At 39.6% G+C, this 20290-nt stretch overlaps 1 protein-coding gene across 5 annotated transcripts in view; it reads right to left on the minus strand.

Annotated features, from left to right (window-relative positions):
• Positions 1 to 4992: 4992 nt before the first annotated feature.
• UBE2E2 (ubiquitin conjugating enzyme E2 E2) overlaps positions 4993 to 20290 on the minus strand; it is a 399100-nt gene continuing 383802 nt past the window's right edge. For 4 of the 5 annotated variants that reach the window (XM_040480078.1, XM_040480075.1, XM_040480074.1 and 1 more), the window contains one exon: positions 5779 to 5882. In XM_040480078.1, coding sequence (XP_040336012.1) covers positions 5879 to 5882 — 4 coding nt within the window. In that variant the 3' untranslated portion in view covers positions 5779 to 5878. Of the gene's footprint in view, positions 5883 to 20290 lie in introns of all 5 variants that reach the window. The other variant, XM_040480077.1, reaches the window with a different exon arrangement.

A 20290-nucleotide genomic window follows, 5' to 3' on the forward strand; every position in this document is an offset into this window, starting at 1 on the left:
TCCCCTGAGTCCCTGAATGTATCGATTCTAAGAGATTCCAAATGTGATGTAACTTACAGAATTATGGTCCAGAATACAGTTATTCTATATTCTGCTCTGGATCTCCTCTGAGGATAGCTGCAGGACTCCTTTAGGACACGAGGTGCGCCCCTATGGCATGAGAGATTCCACCCCACATACCAGAGAGCCTCGTACAGAAGGGACATCTTGACGGTGTTATAAAGTTACCTTGAAATAAAATGCATAGGTAGGTCAGGATCCTCTGGTAGGGCTTTTTGTACAACTGTTGTCAATATCAACTATGGACAGATCTCTTTTTAACACACAACTTATTATAGAGACATTTAAAAATTGCCATGTGTGGATAAAGAAGATGTGGTATACACACACACACACACACACACACACACACACACACACACACACTGGAATATTACTCGGCCATCAAAAAGACTGGAATCTTGCCATTTGCAATGATATGGATGGAGCTAGAGTATAATGCTAAGTGAAATCAGTCAGAGAAAAACAAATACCATATGGTTTCATTCATTAGGTGGAATTTACAAAACAAAATGGATAAATATAAGAGGAGGAAGAAAAAAAGGGAGGGAAGCAAACCATAAAGACTCTAAATGACAGAGAACAAACTGAAGGTTGCTGGAGGGAGGTGGGTGGGAGGATGTGCTAAATGGGTGACGGGCATTAAGGACGGCACTTGTTGGGTTGAGCACTGGGTGCCGTATGTAAGTGATGAATCACCAAATTCTGCTCCTGAAACCAATATTACACACAATATGTTAACTAACTAGAATTTTAAATAAAAACTTGAAACAAAAGAAACAAAAAATACAAATTGCTGTGGAATTTGTTAGGAATAATTAATGGCCCCTTTTACTGCAGTATTGAAATGCAGAGATGTTTAGGGGTCTTCCAAGTGATAGGTTTCCATAGTTGGGTCACGTCTAAGATTAGAAGTGCTGTTTGGTCTCCCATGTAATACCAGGTCCATATTTTCTTCAAATTTTTTCCAATTGTTGAAGATGGCAAAACCCCCACCACCTAGAAATTGTATGGCACCTCAACTCTAAGACTGCATTACGATAATTTGTTTCTACAGTATGATCTGAGTTTGCAGAAAGGTGCATGTGGTCTTCTATATAGCAAGGCTCTGGTGTCACATGCTTGGGTGGGAATCTCACTTTGGTATCTTGTTCATTGCACATGAACAAGGGCCACTGTCTTAGACCACTCAAGCTACTGTAACAAAACACCACAGACTAGGTGTCTTATAAACAACAGAAATTTACTTCTCACCATCCTGGAGAATGGAAGCCCAAGATCCAGGTGCCAGCATGGGTGGGTTCCAACAAAGGTCCTCTTCCTGGCTGCAGACTGCTGACTTCTCACTGTGTCTCCACATGATGGAAAGGAGTCAGGGAGCCCTCTGGGGTCTCTTTTATAAGAGCACTAATCCCAGTATTGAGGGCTCTGCTCTTATAACCTCATCACTTCCCAAAGGCCTCACCTCCTAATACCATCACTGTGGGATTCAGGTTTCAACATATGAATTATGGCAGAGGAGGGGGAGACACAAATGTTTAGACCATGGCAGCCTACACCCTGAGGGACTATGCTGAGGTCTTATTATTAGGTAACTTACGGCCTGATGCACAGTATATTCTGAGTAAATACTTCCTTTCTTCCTAATTCCCAAACCAGTATTGTAGGATGAATTTCTAGGTTGACTCTCTAATCTTAGAATAAGAAGAAAAGATTGACCACTTCTGCACCTGGTGCATTCAATGGATTCTTGTAAAAGAGATGAAGACTGTTCAATTTATTTGTAGTTTTATGGCAAATTAAGGCCACAACCTTCTGAAATACTTAAGATCAATAAGTATCATTTCAAACTACTTTCTCAATGACCAGAAGTCCTGGCTCTCAAGGATCTGCCAACATTTTATTTGACAAATCTGTGAAATACTACAACTAGCAATCGCAACCTTAAAGATTAAGGTTCACAATGACGCCTGAATTTTGGAAATGCTTTCCCCATGATTATTAGTGAAACGACTTAGCTTGCCGAGTGCTAAACTACTCTTAAATCTTACTTTGCAAACATTTTAAGAAACACTGGAATTGTATTGCCTGCTGTGGTTATAGATTTCCAGTAAAATTACTATGTTATCTGGAGTCTAGACTTAACAGGCTCAGCTAAGGATTTGTTGCTCTCTCTGGAGTTTCTCTAGCTTTCACATGTTGAGGCGAGGGTACATTTGTTTGTCATTAAGTATTTAGAGTTCATAAACACAGGGAAAAAATTTTAGAGATTTCCTATCAAATTGACATAAAATCTAAAGATGACTCATGGGAAAGCAAACACAGATTTGTGACAGGAATTCCTACTAGAACTGTTATCGTCTCTGGCTCCCAAATAACACATATTTTTAAATGATCTGAAGTACAACCAGATAGGAGATGTACATGTAATATATGGGATACATCATTTAAAAAATGTCCAACGGAGTTGACATTTTAAAAGAAGAAAAGCAAAGTGAATTTAGAGATTTTCAATAAAAGTCAGTTGTAATATCGCAAGTCTAGTTTAATCAGTCAAAAGCAAAATAAAAATCGGTTTAATAAGACTGCATATTAATAGGGCTAAGTGCTTTTAAGATTGACTTTTTAAATCTAAAGTATTAAAGTAAATATAAAAACCTATGGTGAGAAAATCTGTGGATAAAAACACATTATGAGTAATTTCCTAAAAATTAGTCTTGTATTATATTAATTAGATTAATTTTATTTTAGGGGCACCTGGGTGGCTAAGTTGGTTAAGCATCCAACTATTGATTTTGGCTCAGGTCATGATGTCACGGGTTTGAGTGATCAAGTCCGGAGTCAGGCTCCTCACTGACAAAGCCTGCTTGGGATTCTCTCCTTCCTGCTCTCCCCTTTCCTGCTTGAGTGTGTGCACTCTGTCTCTCAAAACCAACAACAGCAAAACCCCCCCACAAAACTAAAAAAAATTAATTTTATTTTAAAGAAAGAGATGTTACAATAAAAAAGAATGAAATCTTGCCATTTGCAACTACGTGGATAGAACTAGAGGGTATTATGCTAAGCGAAATTAGTCAGAGAAAGACAAATATCATATGACTTCACTCATATGAGGACTTTAAGACATAAAACAGATGAACATAAGGGAAGGGAAGCAAAAATAATATAAAAACAGGGAGGAGGACAAAACATAAGAGACTCATAATTATGGGGAACAAACTGAGGGTTACTGGAGGGGGTGTGGGAGGGGGGATGGGCTAAATGGGGAAGAGGCATTAAGGAATCTACTCCTGAAATCATTGTTGCACTATAGGCTAACTTGGATGTAAATTAAAAAAAATAAATTAAAATTAAAAAAAAAAAAGAAAAGAAAGAGATGTTAAACACACAGTTATCTGACTCCCACCCCACCCCCACCCCTGTCTGTTTAGGTCTATATATCAGGGACTGGTATATACAACTTATGGGCCAAATTTGGCTACTGATTATTTTGATAAATAAAGCTTTATTGGAATACAGCTATGCCCATTCACACATATGGTCTGTAGGAAAATGTTTTCAAATAAAATGAGTGGTAAAATCATTATTAGAAGGACAAAAAATACCCTATGTACTCTGGTTTAAAACTTACCTTTTCGATGTTTAAACAATATTTTCTTTAGGATTTCTTTTTAACCACAAAAACCTGCATCTTTTGAATCAGATATTTAAATCTGTTCCAAATAAAGATTTTAAATCTGAATCAGAAATATTTAAGAGGTAAATGACTTCCATTTGTAAATCCCACTATTTAGCAGTAAAGATGTTCCTCAAATGAGACCAAGCTTTATGGTGGGCTTATAACTGTGATTAGTGAGAGCAGGACTTTCCAATATGCCTTGTAACACAGAGAGCCCTGAATTTCAGTCAGCAGGTCAGTATGTTCTTCTTTTTTTTCAAAATATTTTATTTATTTTTAAAATTTTATTTATTTATTTTTAAATTTTCTTTATTTTTTTGAGAGAGAGGGCCCAAGTGAGTGAGGGGCAGAGAGAGAGAGAGAAAGGGAGAGAGAATCCTATGAGGGGCAGATAGAGAGAGAGAGAGAGAGAAGTGGGTCTCACCCCAAGTGGGGCTTTTGCTCATTGAACACGGGGCATGGGCTCACCCAGTGCAGAGCTCGGACTCACAAACTGTGAGATCATGACCTGAGCCAAAGTCAGATGCTTAACCGACTGAGCCACCCAGGCGCCCCATCGGTATGTTTTTCAAACTGCACCACACGCAAGTTTCTTCTGCCTCTATAGCTGCATACCTAAAATAGTCTGAAGGTCAAAGCGAGACAGACATACCCTTGTCACAAATGTATTGACCATGAATGATACAGTTGAGTTTATTTCTTCCACTAAAATTATGCGAGAAAACAAAACATACCTAAAATAGTCTGAAGGTTAAAGCCAGATATACATACCCTTGTCAGTGAATGTGTTGACCATGACTGACACAGTTTACTTCTCCCACCATAGCTATAGAGAAAAAACAAAACCCAAACTCAAGGGTAATCACGACAACAATCTTCAGAGGAAAAAGGGAGAGAAATAAATTCAACAGTGGTTAAACACAATGATCAGTCTGACTTGACTTCCACTAGAAGGCTGTTTTTGGAGTCCCGTATTTTAATTGTCAAGTAAAGAAGGTTGTAACAGAAAGGAGGTCTATGACAAAGTAATGTGTGGCCAATATGTAAAGTGACAGTGACCTGGAACAACCATAAAATCATCAGGTTATTGACAGCTGGAGAAATTCCACATGGTAAGCAACTTAGCTACAAAGAAATATTAGAGGTCTGAGATGAAAAATACACTTGAATCTGTAATTGAATTAGACAAGCCTCGCTGCACGTAGGGCTATGCTGGTCACCAGGATACAAAGCAAACGCTGGGTTACCAGAAGTGCATTTATCAGCCACAGTGATTTATTGAGTGCTTAATAATACAAGTGTACATCAACTGATCCACAGTCAAAAGTGGCAGGTCCCTAAGAAATTTACAAGCACTTTAAGTAAATCAAAATACATATTATTTTGTTCAATCCAACAGTCTTCTGTGTGGGAGACAGAAGGCTAGTGATAAACAGAGTCTCAGTAATGCACAGTGATTCTGATTGAAGCTTTTGTACAAAAAACTTGTTCCCAGTAGCATGCACCCACCAATAAAGACTTCAGTACAAAAAATTAATCCTAAGCACTACATTTAAGTAGAAATGAGATATAATTCTGAATTCGTGTTTTCCCAAAGATCACATAAAAGGAAAAAAAAACAAAATAAAACAAACACCAACAAAAACCAAAACCACACAGTAATACGAAGCTTTGTAAGAAAGCTCTTACTATTACAGATCTGACATTGTTTGCACTGAAAACAAAAGTTCCCATCCATGTTGAGGTGGGAAAAAAAAAACCCCAAATCTTTCAAGTTAATAGAAATCAAAAAAAGGGAATAAATTGAGAAGGCAGGGGTGGAGGGAAGAGAGAGAGAAGAGGAGGAAGAGGAGGAAGAGGAGGAAGAGGAGGAAGAGGAGGAAGGGACAAGGGACAGGGGATGGATGACACACCATCAGAAAAAGGTTCAAAATGTAATAAAAATAAGAAGATCAGAACCGAGGTCCGGAGGGGTGGGTAGGGCTATTGATGCACTTGGTGAATGTGCTTGCACAGGTCCGGCGGGGGCAGCAGCCAGCAGGCCCCTATGTGGCATACCGCTTGGTCCACTGTCTGGCCATCCGGTCGTGCTCTGCTCTGTTGGTCATGTACTGTGTGGCGATGCTGCCCACCAGAGGGTCAGCTGGAAGGGAAGCAGAGCCGGGAGTCAGTAAACAGCAGCAGCACCTCCTCTTTCAGAGCTGGGGAAAAGGAGTGTCTGGAAAGCTAGGCCTCGTTCAAGGAGCAGACGGGGAGGTGGTGGAAAGCGGCTCTCTACCCTGGAACCACGTTGCTTTAGCAAGACCTGTAAATGCCCTGCCAGTGATAGATCACATCTCACACCAGTTGCCCAAAGAGTCGTCTGCTTGTGCCTTTACTGATGGCTCCTGTCATGTTTCCTGACAGGTCTCATTCTCTCTCCCTGTGCCCACCGCACGTCTCCCATCCTCCTCCCCTCGTTTTCAGATAGACTCTTCACTGAGAACTCTTCGGGAAGTGGTTGCGATGGCCTGGCTAAGTCCTCCACCCGGAGGCTTAGCCCCCCTGGTGGCCTGCACTGAGGGAGCCTTCAAGAGCCTCAGCCAAACACAATCAAGCAGCAGCCCCGAGTGAGACCCACTGACACAGGGGAAGATGGACTACCTCTCCCTCCAAACTGGGGAATGTCAAAATCCATATAGCTCTTTATTACAAAAATACTGGTAGATATTAAATAATAGCTAATATTCAGATACACCACGTCCTAACGCAAACATACTAATTCCATAAAACTCGGAGGAGCTGACACACCAGGAAAGTGAAACACAGGAGGGTAAGTCGCTTGCTCCAGACGGAGTAAGTGGAGGTGCCAGGCTCTGAGCCTGGAGCCCCCACACTTACTACACACTGCTCGGGAGCCTGCTCTCCACCCAGACAGGACCCCCCAAAATCAGAGCAATTAAGAAAAAGTAATTTAGGTTTCTGGGGACCCCAGAATGCACCCCCTTTTCCTCCATTCTCGTCTGATTTTTATTTCCTCTATTTTTGGTGTTGAGAATTTGGGTGTATTAGAGCAAGTGGATAAGAAAGAACCAAAAGGGAAAAGGAGAAAAATTAGCAAACACTATGTTAAAGACAAGAAAAGAGTAAGGAAGTGTGCCCATGCTCTAATACAACTGATAAATGGGGAAGATTCTGAAATTCTAGCCTAGTAAGACATTCATGGTGATAGCTTCTTAATATTAGAGGTCCAAGAGAAACACCACCTTTTAATGATCTGGTGAGGGTGCTGCTGCTGAAGCTTTTGAAAGCCTTCTTGACAAGACACTGCTTACAACCTTGCTTATGTTTTCTTGGATTTGTGTTCAGCTTGTTATGATTATTCTAGGCAGAGGCCAGTGTCTTATGCTCACTTATATCACAAACAAATTCATAGACTACCCACTATTTGGGTTTGTTCAGAACTTCTGCCTCTCTTCACTTGCCCAAATCCTATAACTGAAACCATTGCCTAAACCAACCAGGTTCAAGAAGATGAAAACTAGGAATACCAAATGCTTGGAAACTGGCTAAGATACTGTAAAAAAAAATGCAGTCTTGCAGTTCAGATTAAGTAATGACTTTAGAGTCTAAAGGGACGAAGAGAGGTCTGAGTCACAAAAAAATCATCTTGCTCCAATTTCTCAGTCTAGAATGCAAAACCTTAGTGAAAACATAGGTATTCTTAAGAGCTGAGATCTACATCACTGAAGACAGGTGTTTAATTGAACAGAATGTCCATTAGTGAAATGCACTAAAGACCCATCTGTGCTTCCTAACTCAATGGTCACGGTAAAGGACAGGTTTAATGTCAGAATGACCAGTGATGTTAATGTTCTGCCTCAAATCATATCCTCACAGTGTGGGCATACGGGAACAAGATAAGTCTGTCATTGCAGCTGAAAGGAAGAAGAAGGGGACAGATGAAGGATACGGAACAGGAAGCTGTGGGAGGGAAAGGTTTTGTATCAAGTGTTAATACTATTTTAGTAGGGGAAGAAAGGAAAATCTCACAAGGCGGAGAACTGATAAAATTAACATGCATTGTGCAAAATTTCTTTGTATGCTTAAACAATTTAACATTACATTTCTTTCAGAGATCCTTTTACCTTTTCAAGTCTGATTTTAAAAAGACCATTTTTTTCCACCTGTAAAATTATACATGCTAACTGTAAAAGCAATAATTAATAATAAAAACTACCTGCAACAATACATATAAGACAGAAAGTTGTAAGTGAAGACCATCTCCAAATTTACTCAGAAAGAAGTATTGTTAACATTCATAGATCTTCCTGAACTTCTTCTCTACACACACAATTAAAAAAAGATTAATGTAGAGACTGCTTTTATCATCTTAAAACATCATGATATGGTAAATAAGTTTTTATGTCAATAATCACAAATTGATTTCATCATTTTTAACATTTACCTGAATAACCAACTTCTGGTCTAGAGACATTTGGGCTCTTTTCAATTTCTGCTTTTATAAACAATGCTGTGAGGAACATTACTGTGCATACACTTTCACAAATTTATGCAAATCTGAAATTTGTTTAATGTACAAATGAAGGAATAACATAAAGGTATAAAATGAGGGAATTTAAACATCGAGTGTTGTTAACCACGTAGTTCTCAATGTTAAAATGTTTTTGATGAATAGAAGAAAATTAAGATTGTAGGTTAGTGAGTCAAAACTATGCAATACATAAGCAGCAAATTACTATCACAGAGAATTTAATGGAATGAGACCCACTCTTTGTAGTGTATTTATAATTACGATCCTTGGGGCGCCTGGGTGGCGCAGTCGGTTGAGCGTCCGACTTCAGCCAGGTCACGATCTCGCGGTCCGTGAGTTCGAGCCCCGCGTCGGGCTCTGGGCTGATGGCTCGGAGCCTGGAGCCTGTTTCGGATTCTGTGTCTCCCTCTCTCTCTGCCCCTCCCCCATTCACGCTCTGTCTCTCTCTGTCCCAAAAATAAATAAACGTTGAAAAAAAAATTAAAAAAAATATATAATTACGATCCTAAGTAAAAACAAATCTCCTTACAAAGGTTTCCTATTTCATGGATACAGATATGTCAGGGACGTAATAACAGTTTCCAAACATGCATTACTTGTTTCTCTAACAATTTCTTTCTAAAAAAGAAGAAAAAATTCCCATCACTTTAGGTTTCTACATTGTTACTATTTTCCCAAATCTTCATCCGTCTTTGGTATTATCCTCTATTGGTCTTCCTCCTCTTACTAAAGAAGATCCACAAAATTTATCAGTGGATAAGTAAATTAAATTTTAAGTCTTCTACACTTTTTGCCTTGTTCACAGCAAAAATTTGAATTTTTGAGAAGAGGAGCATGTTTATGCTTACAGCACAGGGCTGGATGATTTTAAGCACTTAACTCTCCCAAATACCATTGATGCATCTATTAGAGGTTCCCTGAGGCTGAGGAACAGGATTTACAGGGTGGGGTCAATGGAAAATAATGGGGGTGAGAGTTGGTTTATAATGCTCTTCATTAACTAGACCTCTAAACCACATCATCTCGTCTGTTTAATAAAAATGTCATCACTTTTTTTGACACAATACTAGCTATGAAATACTAGCCTGAATGAAAGTGCAAGACTGAAAGACCATTGATTGGCAAGGGGCAGTACAACTTCCTCTTCTCCCAGCTCTACCTCCTGGCCTCACCTCTGCCTCCCAACACAGTTTCAGGAGCAAAGAGAAGCTATTCACTAAATGCTTGTTGACTGAACAGCCATCATGATTATTTACAAGTGAGTGAAAGGTGATCATATTGAGTACTCTGCCCCCTGTCCCATTTTTTTTTTGAGATCTGTGGTCTGTGCACCTTTGATTCTGGAAGGTGAAGTCTCAGACAACTCCTCCTGCAACTTCATTGCCCAGCTGGCCTCTCTCTCTTGGCTGGGGCTACACTGGGTACCCTGGAAGCCAAATGGGTTAAAGCTTATCCAGAAAGGGAGGGGAGGGAGACAAGAAGCAAGACTAAAGGAGATAAAGAAGCAGCTGTATGGTAAGAGGGGACTGGAAAAGACAGGCAGACTACTAAACTGCTGAATGATTCTATTTGCAAGGTCAAAGAACATTCTATCTTGGTTGGTAGGCGATACGGGAAAAATTACATGGAAAAAAATTTTGATTCCCTTTTCTTAAGAAAACAAGTATGTTCTTAAACAACACAAACAAAAGTAGTACAGAACACAGGAAAAGGGCATGGGCTTTGGATACAGACTGCTTGAGTTTATATATCAGTTCCACCAATAACCGAGTCACCTTGGGTGAATTACTTAACTTCTCTGTGCCTCAGTTTCCTCAACTACAAAATGGAGACAATAACAGTAATGACTCCATAGATTGTTATAAGAATTAAATGAATTAATTCTTGTAATGCACATACAAAATTGTTATTACTTTCAAAATAAAGACTGGCAACTAAGTGTTCTTGTGCATCTTTTAAAATACAAATCTGCTGGGGTGCCTGTGCGGCTCAGTTGGTTAAGCATTGGACTCTTGATTTCTGCTCAGGTCATAATCTCATGGTTGTGGGATCAAGTCCCGCGTTGGGCTCTGTGCTGAGTGTGGAGCCTGCTTGGAATTCTCTCTCTCCCTCTATGCTCCTCCCCCATACACACACACACACACTCTCTCTCTCTCTCTCAAAATAAAATAAAAATAAATTTTAAAATCTAAATCTGATTGTCTTCATGAAGACACTCTCTTCAGATAAAATCTAAAAGTCCTTAGTAGGGCTCCCAAGATCTTTGATCTAGACCTAGTCTTTCTAGCCTCCTCTGCTCATGCTTGAAGCCAGAAAAAACAGCTTGCAGCTTCTTCAATAAGCCCTGCTCTTCCTTAAGTCTGAACTTTTGCCTCTGCCACCTCCTTGGCCTGGAAAGCTTCTATTCATTCTCAACATTTAGCTCAAGCATAGCATCCTTGGGGATGTCTTCTAGGAGCTTTCTTGCAGTCTTAGGCGTCCCATTTCTGTTTCGAGTGTTCCCATCCCTATTACTGCACGGAGAATACTGTCTTTTCGTTGGCTGTTTACTAATCTGTATTCCCCCCTGGACTAGAACCTATGCATTCATTCGACAAATATTTATTGAGTCCCTACTCTGTACTGGGTACTGGAGAACGAGAGCTAAACAAAATCCTGCCTCATGGGGCTCTGCCTGTCACTCCGCTTCCCTCTTGCTAAGTCTGTTTACTGAGTGAATATAAGTATGGATGGAAACACATGAGACAATAAGTGAGAAGCACACACAAAATAGCAACCATATCACTCCATATGGCGGGTATCCCTGTGTGGTAGTACCATTATAAGTTGGTTCATCACAGACGTTTCTTCTCTAGATGTGAATTATCGGCAAGTCAGAGAAGGGGACCTGATGGTGACTGTGACAGCTTTCTTTCACTTTTCTGTTTTTTTTTAACTTAATTATTTTATTATTGAAATCTGTGCTCTGCACTTTGCCATTTCTTCGATTCTTCGAGGTTATAAACGACTGCCTTGCCAGCCGTTTCATAATACCTGTGATAACATGATTCTTTTAGCTCCCATCAAGTCACTGGAGGCTTTCTGTATGTCTGCCTTGAAATGATGTCAAGTAGCTCATTTTTGTGTCTTTCGTGGAATCTTTCTTCTGTGGTTCGGTCTAACCTAGTTTTATTTAAGTCTTATATAAAATGAATAAGTAATAGATTCTCATTATAATAAACTCAAGTAACAAAGAAGTACGTATGATATCAAAAACATTACCTTCTTCCCTCTATTTCCTCCATCCCTATACTCCTTCCATCTCAAGGTAACCACTGTTAACGGTTCGAAACTCATCCCTCCATACTTTTTTAAATTTATGTTTACATCAAATGGGAATCACATAAAAACATTCTGCAACTTGCATTTTCCTCTGTAACAATACACCGTGCTTGCATTTATATGGCAGTACGAATACACCTAGCTCATTATTTCTAATAATTGTAGGGCATTTCTTCATGGTTCTTCAGCATTCAATTCTCCGTTCCTCTACAGATGCACACTTAAATTTGATCTCATGTTTTGTTATAGCAACTAGTATTACAGTTTTGTATAAATCTCTGAGCACATGGCTGGAAGTACTTCTGGAGGGTAGATTCCTGTTAAGTAACAGTGCTGGACAAGAGAGTACACATCTCAAACTTTTGGGGAATACTGCTGAGAACTGCCTTCACTACAAGGAATTTACCTTGTTTCTAGGCATTCTCAGCAACACTGCATTACCTATCTTTGTAATTTTTTTTGTTAACCAAAAAAGCCTGTTATTGTTATAACTGCCTTTAACTTGATGCCTAACGTTTCACATTTGCTCAGTTTTGTTCACTATTTATATTTCTTTCTCTGTGAGTTGTTTGCCTTTGTCCATTTTTTCTTACCAATATGAAGGAGCACTTTATATACTACAAATATCAGGCATACACTGAAATTCAGCTTGGGCCTCAGTATTTAGCCAAAATCTGCATTAGTGTTTGGAAGACCGAACAGACAGATGCCTCCTTTGATGCCATTTCTAGCTTTAATGAACTTGTGGAGCTCACAGATCATGTAAGTTGCCATCATCTTTAATAAGCACAATACCATCATTCGTACTCAATGCTACTATGTGAACAGTGGCTTTAAAAGTATTGGTAAGCGATACGAGTGTCACTTTGGACGGAAAATCTCTTTCAGCCAAAGACAAACACTGTGACACGCAGGGGAATAATTTGGACCTGCCTCCTCAGGTATTCAAACATGTTCCAAGTGAGATAGAAGAGCAGCTACCACATGTGAAGAGGCTGCTGGAACAAAATGGTTTGTAATACTGTCTGCTGTTAAACACCGGCACTGACAGGAAAGGACTTGGGAAAGACCAACGGCTGCTGGCAGGGAAGGCAGCATATCCAGTGACTGTGGGAAGCAGCAAGCATGTAAAAATATGAGAAATTAAAATGTGAGGGGAAAAAACCTTATGTTTGCTTCGTCAATATTCAGAAAGTGATTTCTTTCAGCACCGCACAGAGCTTCTGCTCACGGGAGCACTTCAAAGACCCTGTGCCTCCACCATCAGCCAAATCCTCAGGGTCTGGGAGTCGAGAAGGCAAGTCTTTACCTTTCTGTAACTATTAGAGGAAAAGGAAGCTTACCGACCTCAGAGCAAAATCTTCATTACCAGTAACCTACACTGGCATAAATAACCTCTCCTCCCAATTCATGCTTTTCATTAAATGAAAACATCTATTTAAGTATTGCAAATATGCACAGGAGCCATCTAGTAGCTGGCAGTGCTGAGAAATTACATTGGTACATCATAATGACAAACTTTAAAAACATACTGAATTTTTAATAATGAAATTATAATATTACTTAAATTCTTAAAATTTCATATTTACTGCTGTATCTCAGAGGATCATTTTACGATGGGAATATTCAGCCTTGCCTTAGGCTGCTCATTGATTTTAACACTGGCTTTTCAGTATTCAGCCAAAATAAATTCAGTGCACCTCTAACAATAACACTATTTATCTATTATGTGTGGAGAAAATATTTTCTCTCAGTGTATCATTTGCCATTTCACCTAATTTATGATGCCCCGTGCCATACCTAAGTTTAAATTTTTTAGTAAGTCTATTTCTCCTTAATATTTTCCAGTTTCATGTCATGCTTATTTATAAAGGCCCCCTTCGTTCACTCCAGTATTTTAGAAATATCCCCCTCTATTTACATATAGTAACCTTTATGTGCAACGCTAGCTTTATCATTCCTAAGATTCCTATACATATCTGGATTTGATTCTGTACTTGATGTTCTTTCAGTAGATTAATTTGTCTTTTGATTTATTTGTTCATCCTGCTTTTCTCACTATAGTTTTATAGTGTGTTTTGATATCTGGTAGGGTAAGTTTTTACCCTTTCCCATTTTTTTTTTCTTCACTAAAATTTTACTTAAAGAACCCTAATCTTGATGAGGTTAAGACTCGGAGCATTTAAAGCAATTTCACCCATGGGTATAGGAATCTTCTGTTTCTTTTGAAGACTGTTATCAAGATTTAGGAATATCTGAGATATTCCTCTGGATCTGCTAATTAAATCAAGTGAGTAGGACAGAGTTAAAGTTTTTGTATTTTGGAATGTGGGGAAACAAGACTACTAATTATAGGCCTAGCCCAAACCAGAAAGATTGTTAAATACCCTGAGAAGATACATTTGATTTAAACCAAATGGTGAATATTATCCATAACATAAACTAGATTTAAATTTGAGAATGCTAAATAGAACTGCATACAAGTCTAGCAAGATACGCTGTTACTTCCGAATTAATAACCAGTGATGGTAAAAGGCGCTGAGTATCCCAAATTCTAAAGAGACCATGAGTACCTTCCATAAGACTTATTAAGAGAAGATGAGCTGGCTTGGACAGCCCCAGTCCCGTCATAAAATATGGGAAAGGAGAGAAAGAAGTTTTGTGGGAGTACGGAGCTATTATCTTGGGAGTGTGGAACTTCCCTGTCTCCCTTCTCCCACCACCACAAAAATGGGGAGAGGATGACTTTTCCCTCTCAAAGGCAGGTGAAGAGGGTACCAAGAGACCCGACAGTAAAGACTGGGGTGCCTGTAAGAAGCAGACTGGAGTGTGATCCCCGGCCCGAGATTTGCCCCTTGACTGAGTAGCGAGAGGGAGCACCAAGGAAATGGTCTATACTGTCTCTGCTAGCTCATGAGTGTCCTATCAAGAAGGCAGCTCCCCAAAAGAGGGGACCATAGTAGCTAAGAGGCTCTTAGGAGAATGCTATGAGAGGGGCAGTGGGATTCTGGAACCAGCTTGCCAGCCAATTTTTAAATTTTTAGGAATTTAAACACCACCATTATTAAAAATTAACACTACAATTAAATTATTTACAAACAAGGGGAATCCTTAAAACTCATCATTTCTTAATTATTTTACTGCTATGATTACTATTCTCATAAAATTTTTTTTATGCCTACTCCATCTGTATGGTGGAAAAAAACAATGTGCTGCCATGCATCTTGCCCCACTTATGCATCCAATAAGGTCATGCATGTAGCCTGAATTGGCAAACGCTACAAATTAGGACTTGGTTTATTGTTTTATTGATTGTCTGTGGAGCTAAGAAAGCGATGGAAAAAATGCAAATAATACACATTAAACCTAAAAGTGTAGTATGTCTAGAGTCCTTACATTGTCAAAAGCATAAAAACTGGAGGGTATATTCTTCCAGTATTGAACCTATTATCTCAATTCAGCAAAGGAGTTGCTCATGACACCAATAAGTGAAATTCCAAAATCCTTCTTTATTTCACTTTGGTCTTAGTTTTTTTAAAATTGTTTTTAATGTTTATTTATTTTTGAGAGAGATAGAGCATGAGTAGGGGAGGAACAGAGATAGAGGGAGACCCAGAATCCAAAACAGGCTCCAGGCTCTGAGCTGTCAGCACAGAGCCCGACGCAGGGCTCGAACCCACGAACCATGAGATCATAACCTGAGCTGAAGTCGGATGCCTAACCGACTGAGCCACCTAGGCATCCCACTTTGTCTTAGTTCTTAAATGAAAATATCATCCGTTCATGTTAGAATTCCACTCATTTGTCAGCTGCGACCACAGGATGGAAAAAAATCACTGACTCACTGCTGGGAGAGTCTACTGACTACATGGCATTTACATTAATGAGTATTGTATATTTCATTACTTGTAAGTTGTGTACTACACATTCTTTACATCAGTAAAATATGTAATAAACTTATGTACACCACCCCACTCCCACCCCTAGCCCGTTGTTAAATATTTACCAGGACACCACAGGAGAAGGGGTTATTAAGAGGCTGAGCCAGGGCTGGGTCTTCCACATCAGGGAATCAGGCAGTGAGCTCTCCCAACTACCCATGAGAGGCAGCATTTTGACACCTGTCACCTGTCACCTAGAAGGCATGGATGGCAAGATGATGCTTGCCAAGAAACAGTGAAGATAATAACCACATGAAATTAGGTAAAGGGACACCGTCTTCATTCATTACCTAGCCTCCATATGCTTAGGAGTTAGGCCTTGAAGAGGGAGGAGAAGGTGGTATCTGAGAGGCAGACCATGTTCCATCCACCCTGATGGGAGTGGAGGAAGAAATTAGATTTAAATCAGGTATGAGGTGGGAGTTTAAAAATGGACCAGACTGGCTAACTGAAAGTGACCTGGATGGTATGAGATCTGCTAAATATTATTAAGGAATAGGAAAAGCAAGATCAACAAAATAAGGCCTAAGGCAGTGACGGGAGAAAATTAAAACCATTCCATATTAACGCCCACTGAACTGAGACTGCTCAATAAACACAAAATACACTGGCTCTGATCTAAAGTACACGGTTGAGAAAATATTTTTAAAAATTTAAAAGCTCATCCTATAAGTCTAACACTGTAGTGCTAATGTACATTAAATCAATGTGTTCTGAAATATAAAGTGTTCTGTTAGAATAGACTCATCTAAAGAACAGCACAGATGGTGCGTTCCTACTGAGAAGCTATTGGATTACAATGCCAGGCTTAGTTAAGCAATAATTCCTAATGAACTCTAGGAAAAGAGCCTTACAGTAGAGGACTTGCTTAAGACACCAGAAATTCACACACTGCTTTCCCCAAAAGACCACTGCAAAGAGCTGTTGCGGAAGCAAGCAGGAGTCAAAGATGCCAAGATGTTGAAACTGGGTTGTGTTTTTTTTTTTTTTTTTTAAAGCAGCTTCAACGAGATACAATTCATACAATTTACCCAATTAAAGTGTACACTTCCATGGTTTTTAGTACATTCACAGTTATGCAACTATTACCATAATCCATTTTAGAACATTTTCATCACCCCCAAAAGAAACCCGGGACCCCGTGGCAGTCACTCATCCTCCCAAATTCTCCAGCCTGTGGTATCCAGTAATCTACTTTCTATCTGTATATATTTGTTCTGGACATTTCATATAAATGGAATCACACACATAGGGTCTTTTGAGATTGGCTTCTTTCACAAAACATAGTATTTTCAAGGTTTTATCCATGTGATAGCATGCATCAAATCAGACCTCATTCATTTTGTTTTAATTTAACGCTTATTTATTTTTGAGAGGGAGACAGACAGAGTGCAAGCTGGGGAGGGGCAGAGAGAGAGGGAGACACAGAATCTGAAGCAGGCTTGAGGCTCCGAGCTGTCAGCACAGAGCCCAACGAGGGGCTTGAACCCATGAACCGTGAGATGATGACCTGAGCCGAAGTTGGATGCGCAACTGACTGACCCACCCAGGCACCCCACATTCATTTTTTATTGCCAAATAATATTCTGTTGTATGAATATACCACACTATGTTTATCCATTCATTAGCCGATGGACCTGTGGGCTATTTGCACTTTTTGGCTATTAGAAATAATGCTACTATGAACATTTTGCTTGAACATGTTTTCATTCCTCTTGGTATATACCTACATGTAGAACAGCTTGGTCATATGGTAACTCTTTGTGTAACTGTTATAGGAATTGCCAAAGTGCTGTCCAAAGAGATTGCAGCATTGTACATCCCTACTAGCAATGTGTGAGGGTTCCAATTCTCCACATGCTCATCAATACTTATTATTATCTGAGGATGGGAGATTATAGTGAGAGAATAGCTTATTGGCCCATGTGTACCAGGTATCCAGTTATTAAAAAATATATACTCTTTATAAACACTTGTTACTGCCAACCATGGGAAACAAATGATCTTCAAAAGGGTATTTTTCTCATGGTCTCTAGCTGCAAGAGACTGCAGATTATCTTGGATCCGCTCTTCCCTCTACTTCCAACCCCAAATATAAGTAAAAATGACAACAGCAATCTAATGAGACTTGTTTGTAATGTACATCTTTTCTTCAAAATAAAAAGTTTTATTTTTATTCCATAGTCCTCGAATGTAGTCCACTCTCTACAAACAACTAGTGTAATTTATCAATTTTCCCATTGCACAGTGTTTTCTAGTTGCACTATTCAGTAGCTAAGAGTGGTACAGGAGATGGCTTTCAAGGGTGAGTGTGAATACAGCAATTGTGTCCTACATACTATCATACGTGTCCACAGTCTCCGTTGCATCTGGGAATCTGGACTTGAGTCCAGGGATATAAATAACCCAGCTCAGAGCCAGAGACGGACAAGAATCTCAAGGGTTTCAGTTTACCAGATCATTCTGACTGCCTTCAAGTGCCAGACATCTGTAATTGAAGCAGCTCTAAGGATGCTGTCCCTGTTGAGGAATAACACTGAGGGTGTAGGCTTTGATTAGGGCGCAGGCCTTGCTCTTATCCTCTCCTCCGAAAGGGATCTTGTTGAGTTCTATGCTAAAGCTAGAACCCAACCATTCCCTCTGTCTATCCCTGTGCTTGCTAACTCCTATCTCTTGGTGACGGTAGGCAGTATTTCTTTCTCAGTCTTGTATCACAAAACCAGTAGTGTTTGGGCACTTTGGGTGACCAGTCAATAAGTATTTGTTTAATGAGTGAATTAATGGGTAATCAGACCCACTGATGAGGATGAAATTTAGCATGTAGATGTTATCAAGTTCCTGGCATCTTCCTCCTTCTCATGCATAAGCCTAAATGACATTTATACCTGTAGGATCAGCAGCTCTCCAAGTTGCTGACTTGAGATAGTAAACATTTGGGCAGCCCTAGTGTCATTATTTTGTGGTTTAATATTTAGTTATCTCTGCTCCGAATCTAAAGCAGACAATATGATCTATTTCCTTTAATTGAACTCTTGCTTTCTTCAAGCTTCCCTATCTTCTTTTCTCAGTCCTTGAAGATTTCAATTCTCATAATTCATATAGTCTTTTTTTAAGTTTTTTAAAAAAGTTTATTTTTATTTATTTTGAGAGAGAGACAGAGAATAAGTGGGGGAAGGCCAGAGAGAGAGGTTAGACAGAATCCCAAGCAGGCTCCATGCTGTGAAGGAAGAGCCTGACGTGGGACTTGAACTTATGAACTGTGACATGACCTGAGCCCAAATCAAGAGCCGGATGCTTAGCTGACTGAGCCACGCAGGTGACTGAAATTTGTATATTTAGTCTCTGTTCAGTATTTTCTTGTTTTATGGTATCTTGCCTGAACTCGAACCGGTTGTTTTAACCCGGTGGGCAAAATGTTCTCCCCTACTTCTGCTTCAGCCAAGTGGGCAGGTCTAATTCTAGGACTCAAACTATTATTGTACTCTTCTAATATAGGTAAAGAACCAGGTCCAAACAAATTCTAATATATCATAAGTGGCAAACTGTTTCTCATTTTTCTGCTAGCAACATGGGGTGACAGGAGGGTTAACCCACTGGGTACCATAAACTAAGTAATATTCACTGGTCTTAGAATGCATCCGTCTTGTTCAACAGGATTGGTTTAGAAATCTGTGGGAGATCAGGCATAGCCAAGTTTACACAGGTGCTAGGGATGTTGTCATAGTGGCCAGGAAGCCAAATCCTGGCGATTCTGATCCCCAAATATCTCTTGGCCCTTCTCTTCCTCTTCCCTCTTCATGGTCTCTGTCATCTCTTACCTGGATCATCAAAATACATTCTTAAACCTCTCTGCCTTCAGTTTATTCTCAGGTGAACTAAACCTTAGTTTTTAAAGTCACAAACCTGGTCATGTAAGGTCTCTCTTTCAAAACTTTCTATTCCTGCCCAACTTCACCACCATGCCCATCCCACACGAGATCCCCAATAGCAAGGCTAACTATGCATAAAGATGTACTTTTGCTAGTAACCTGTTTGATGTTCCTGATGATTTTCACCCATTAAATTTTTTTTTTCCGTGGTGCCTGGGTGGCTTACTTGGTTAAGCATCTGACTTTGGCTCAGGTCATGATCTCATGGCTCATGGGTTTGAGCTCTGCGTTGGGGCTCTGTGCTGACAGCTCAGAGTGGGAAGCCTGCTTCAGATTCTCTCTCTCTCTCTCTCTCTCTCTCTCTGCACTTCCCCCACTCACTCTCTCTCTCTCTCTCTCAAAAATAAACATTAACAAATTATTTTTTCAGTACATTAAAAAAATATTTTCTTTATCTCCTTTTAAAAAATATTTATTTTTGAGAGAGAGAGAGATAGGGGCAGAGGGAGAGAGAGGAGAGAGAGAATCCCAAGCAGGCCCTGCACTGACAGTGCAGAGCCTGATGCAGAGCTCAAAGTCACAAACTTTGAGATCATGGCCTGAGCCGAAATCAAGAGTGGGTCACTTAACCGACTGAGCCAGGTACCCCTGTTTTTTCAATATCTTAATCATACTTTTATCTTCAATAAGGGCTGTTCTGTTTTCCCTTCTCTTTAGACAACTATTTAGTGTTTACTGTTTCTGGAGGAAATATGTTTTCAAAAGAGGTAAACATATTAATGTGACAGAACGCTGTAACATAGATTAGTGTGAAATCATTCAAAAAGGAAAATTCAGCCCAGAACAACAACTCCTGACAACAATTTGGTCAGTCTACATTGTCCTT

This window comes from Herpailurus yagouaroundi, unplaced genomic scaffold, assembly GCF_014898765.1.
Source record: "Herpailurus yagouaroundi ecotype Mexico unplaced genomic scaffold, PumYag 159, whole genome shotgun sequence".
Lineage (NCBI taxonomy): Eukaryota > Metazoa > Chordata > Mammalia > Carnivora > Felidae > Herpailurus > Herpailurus yagouaroundi.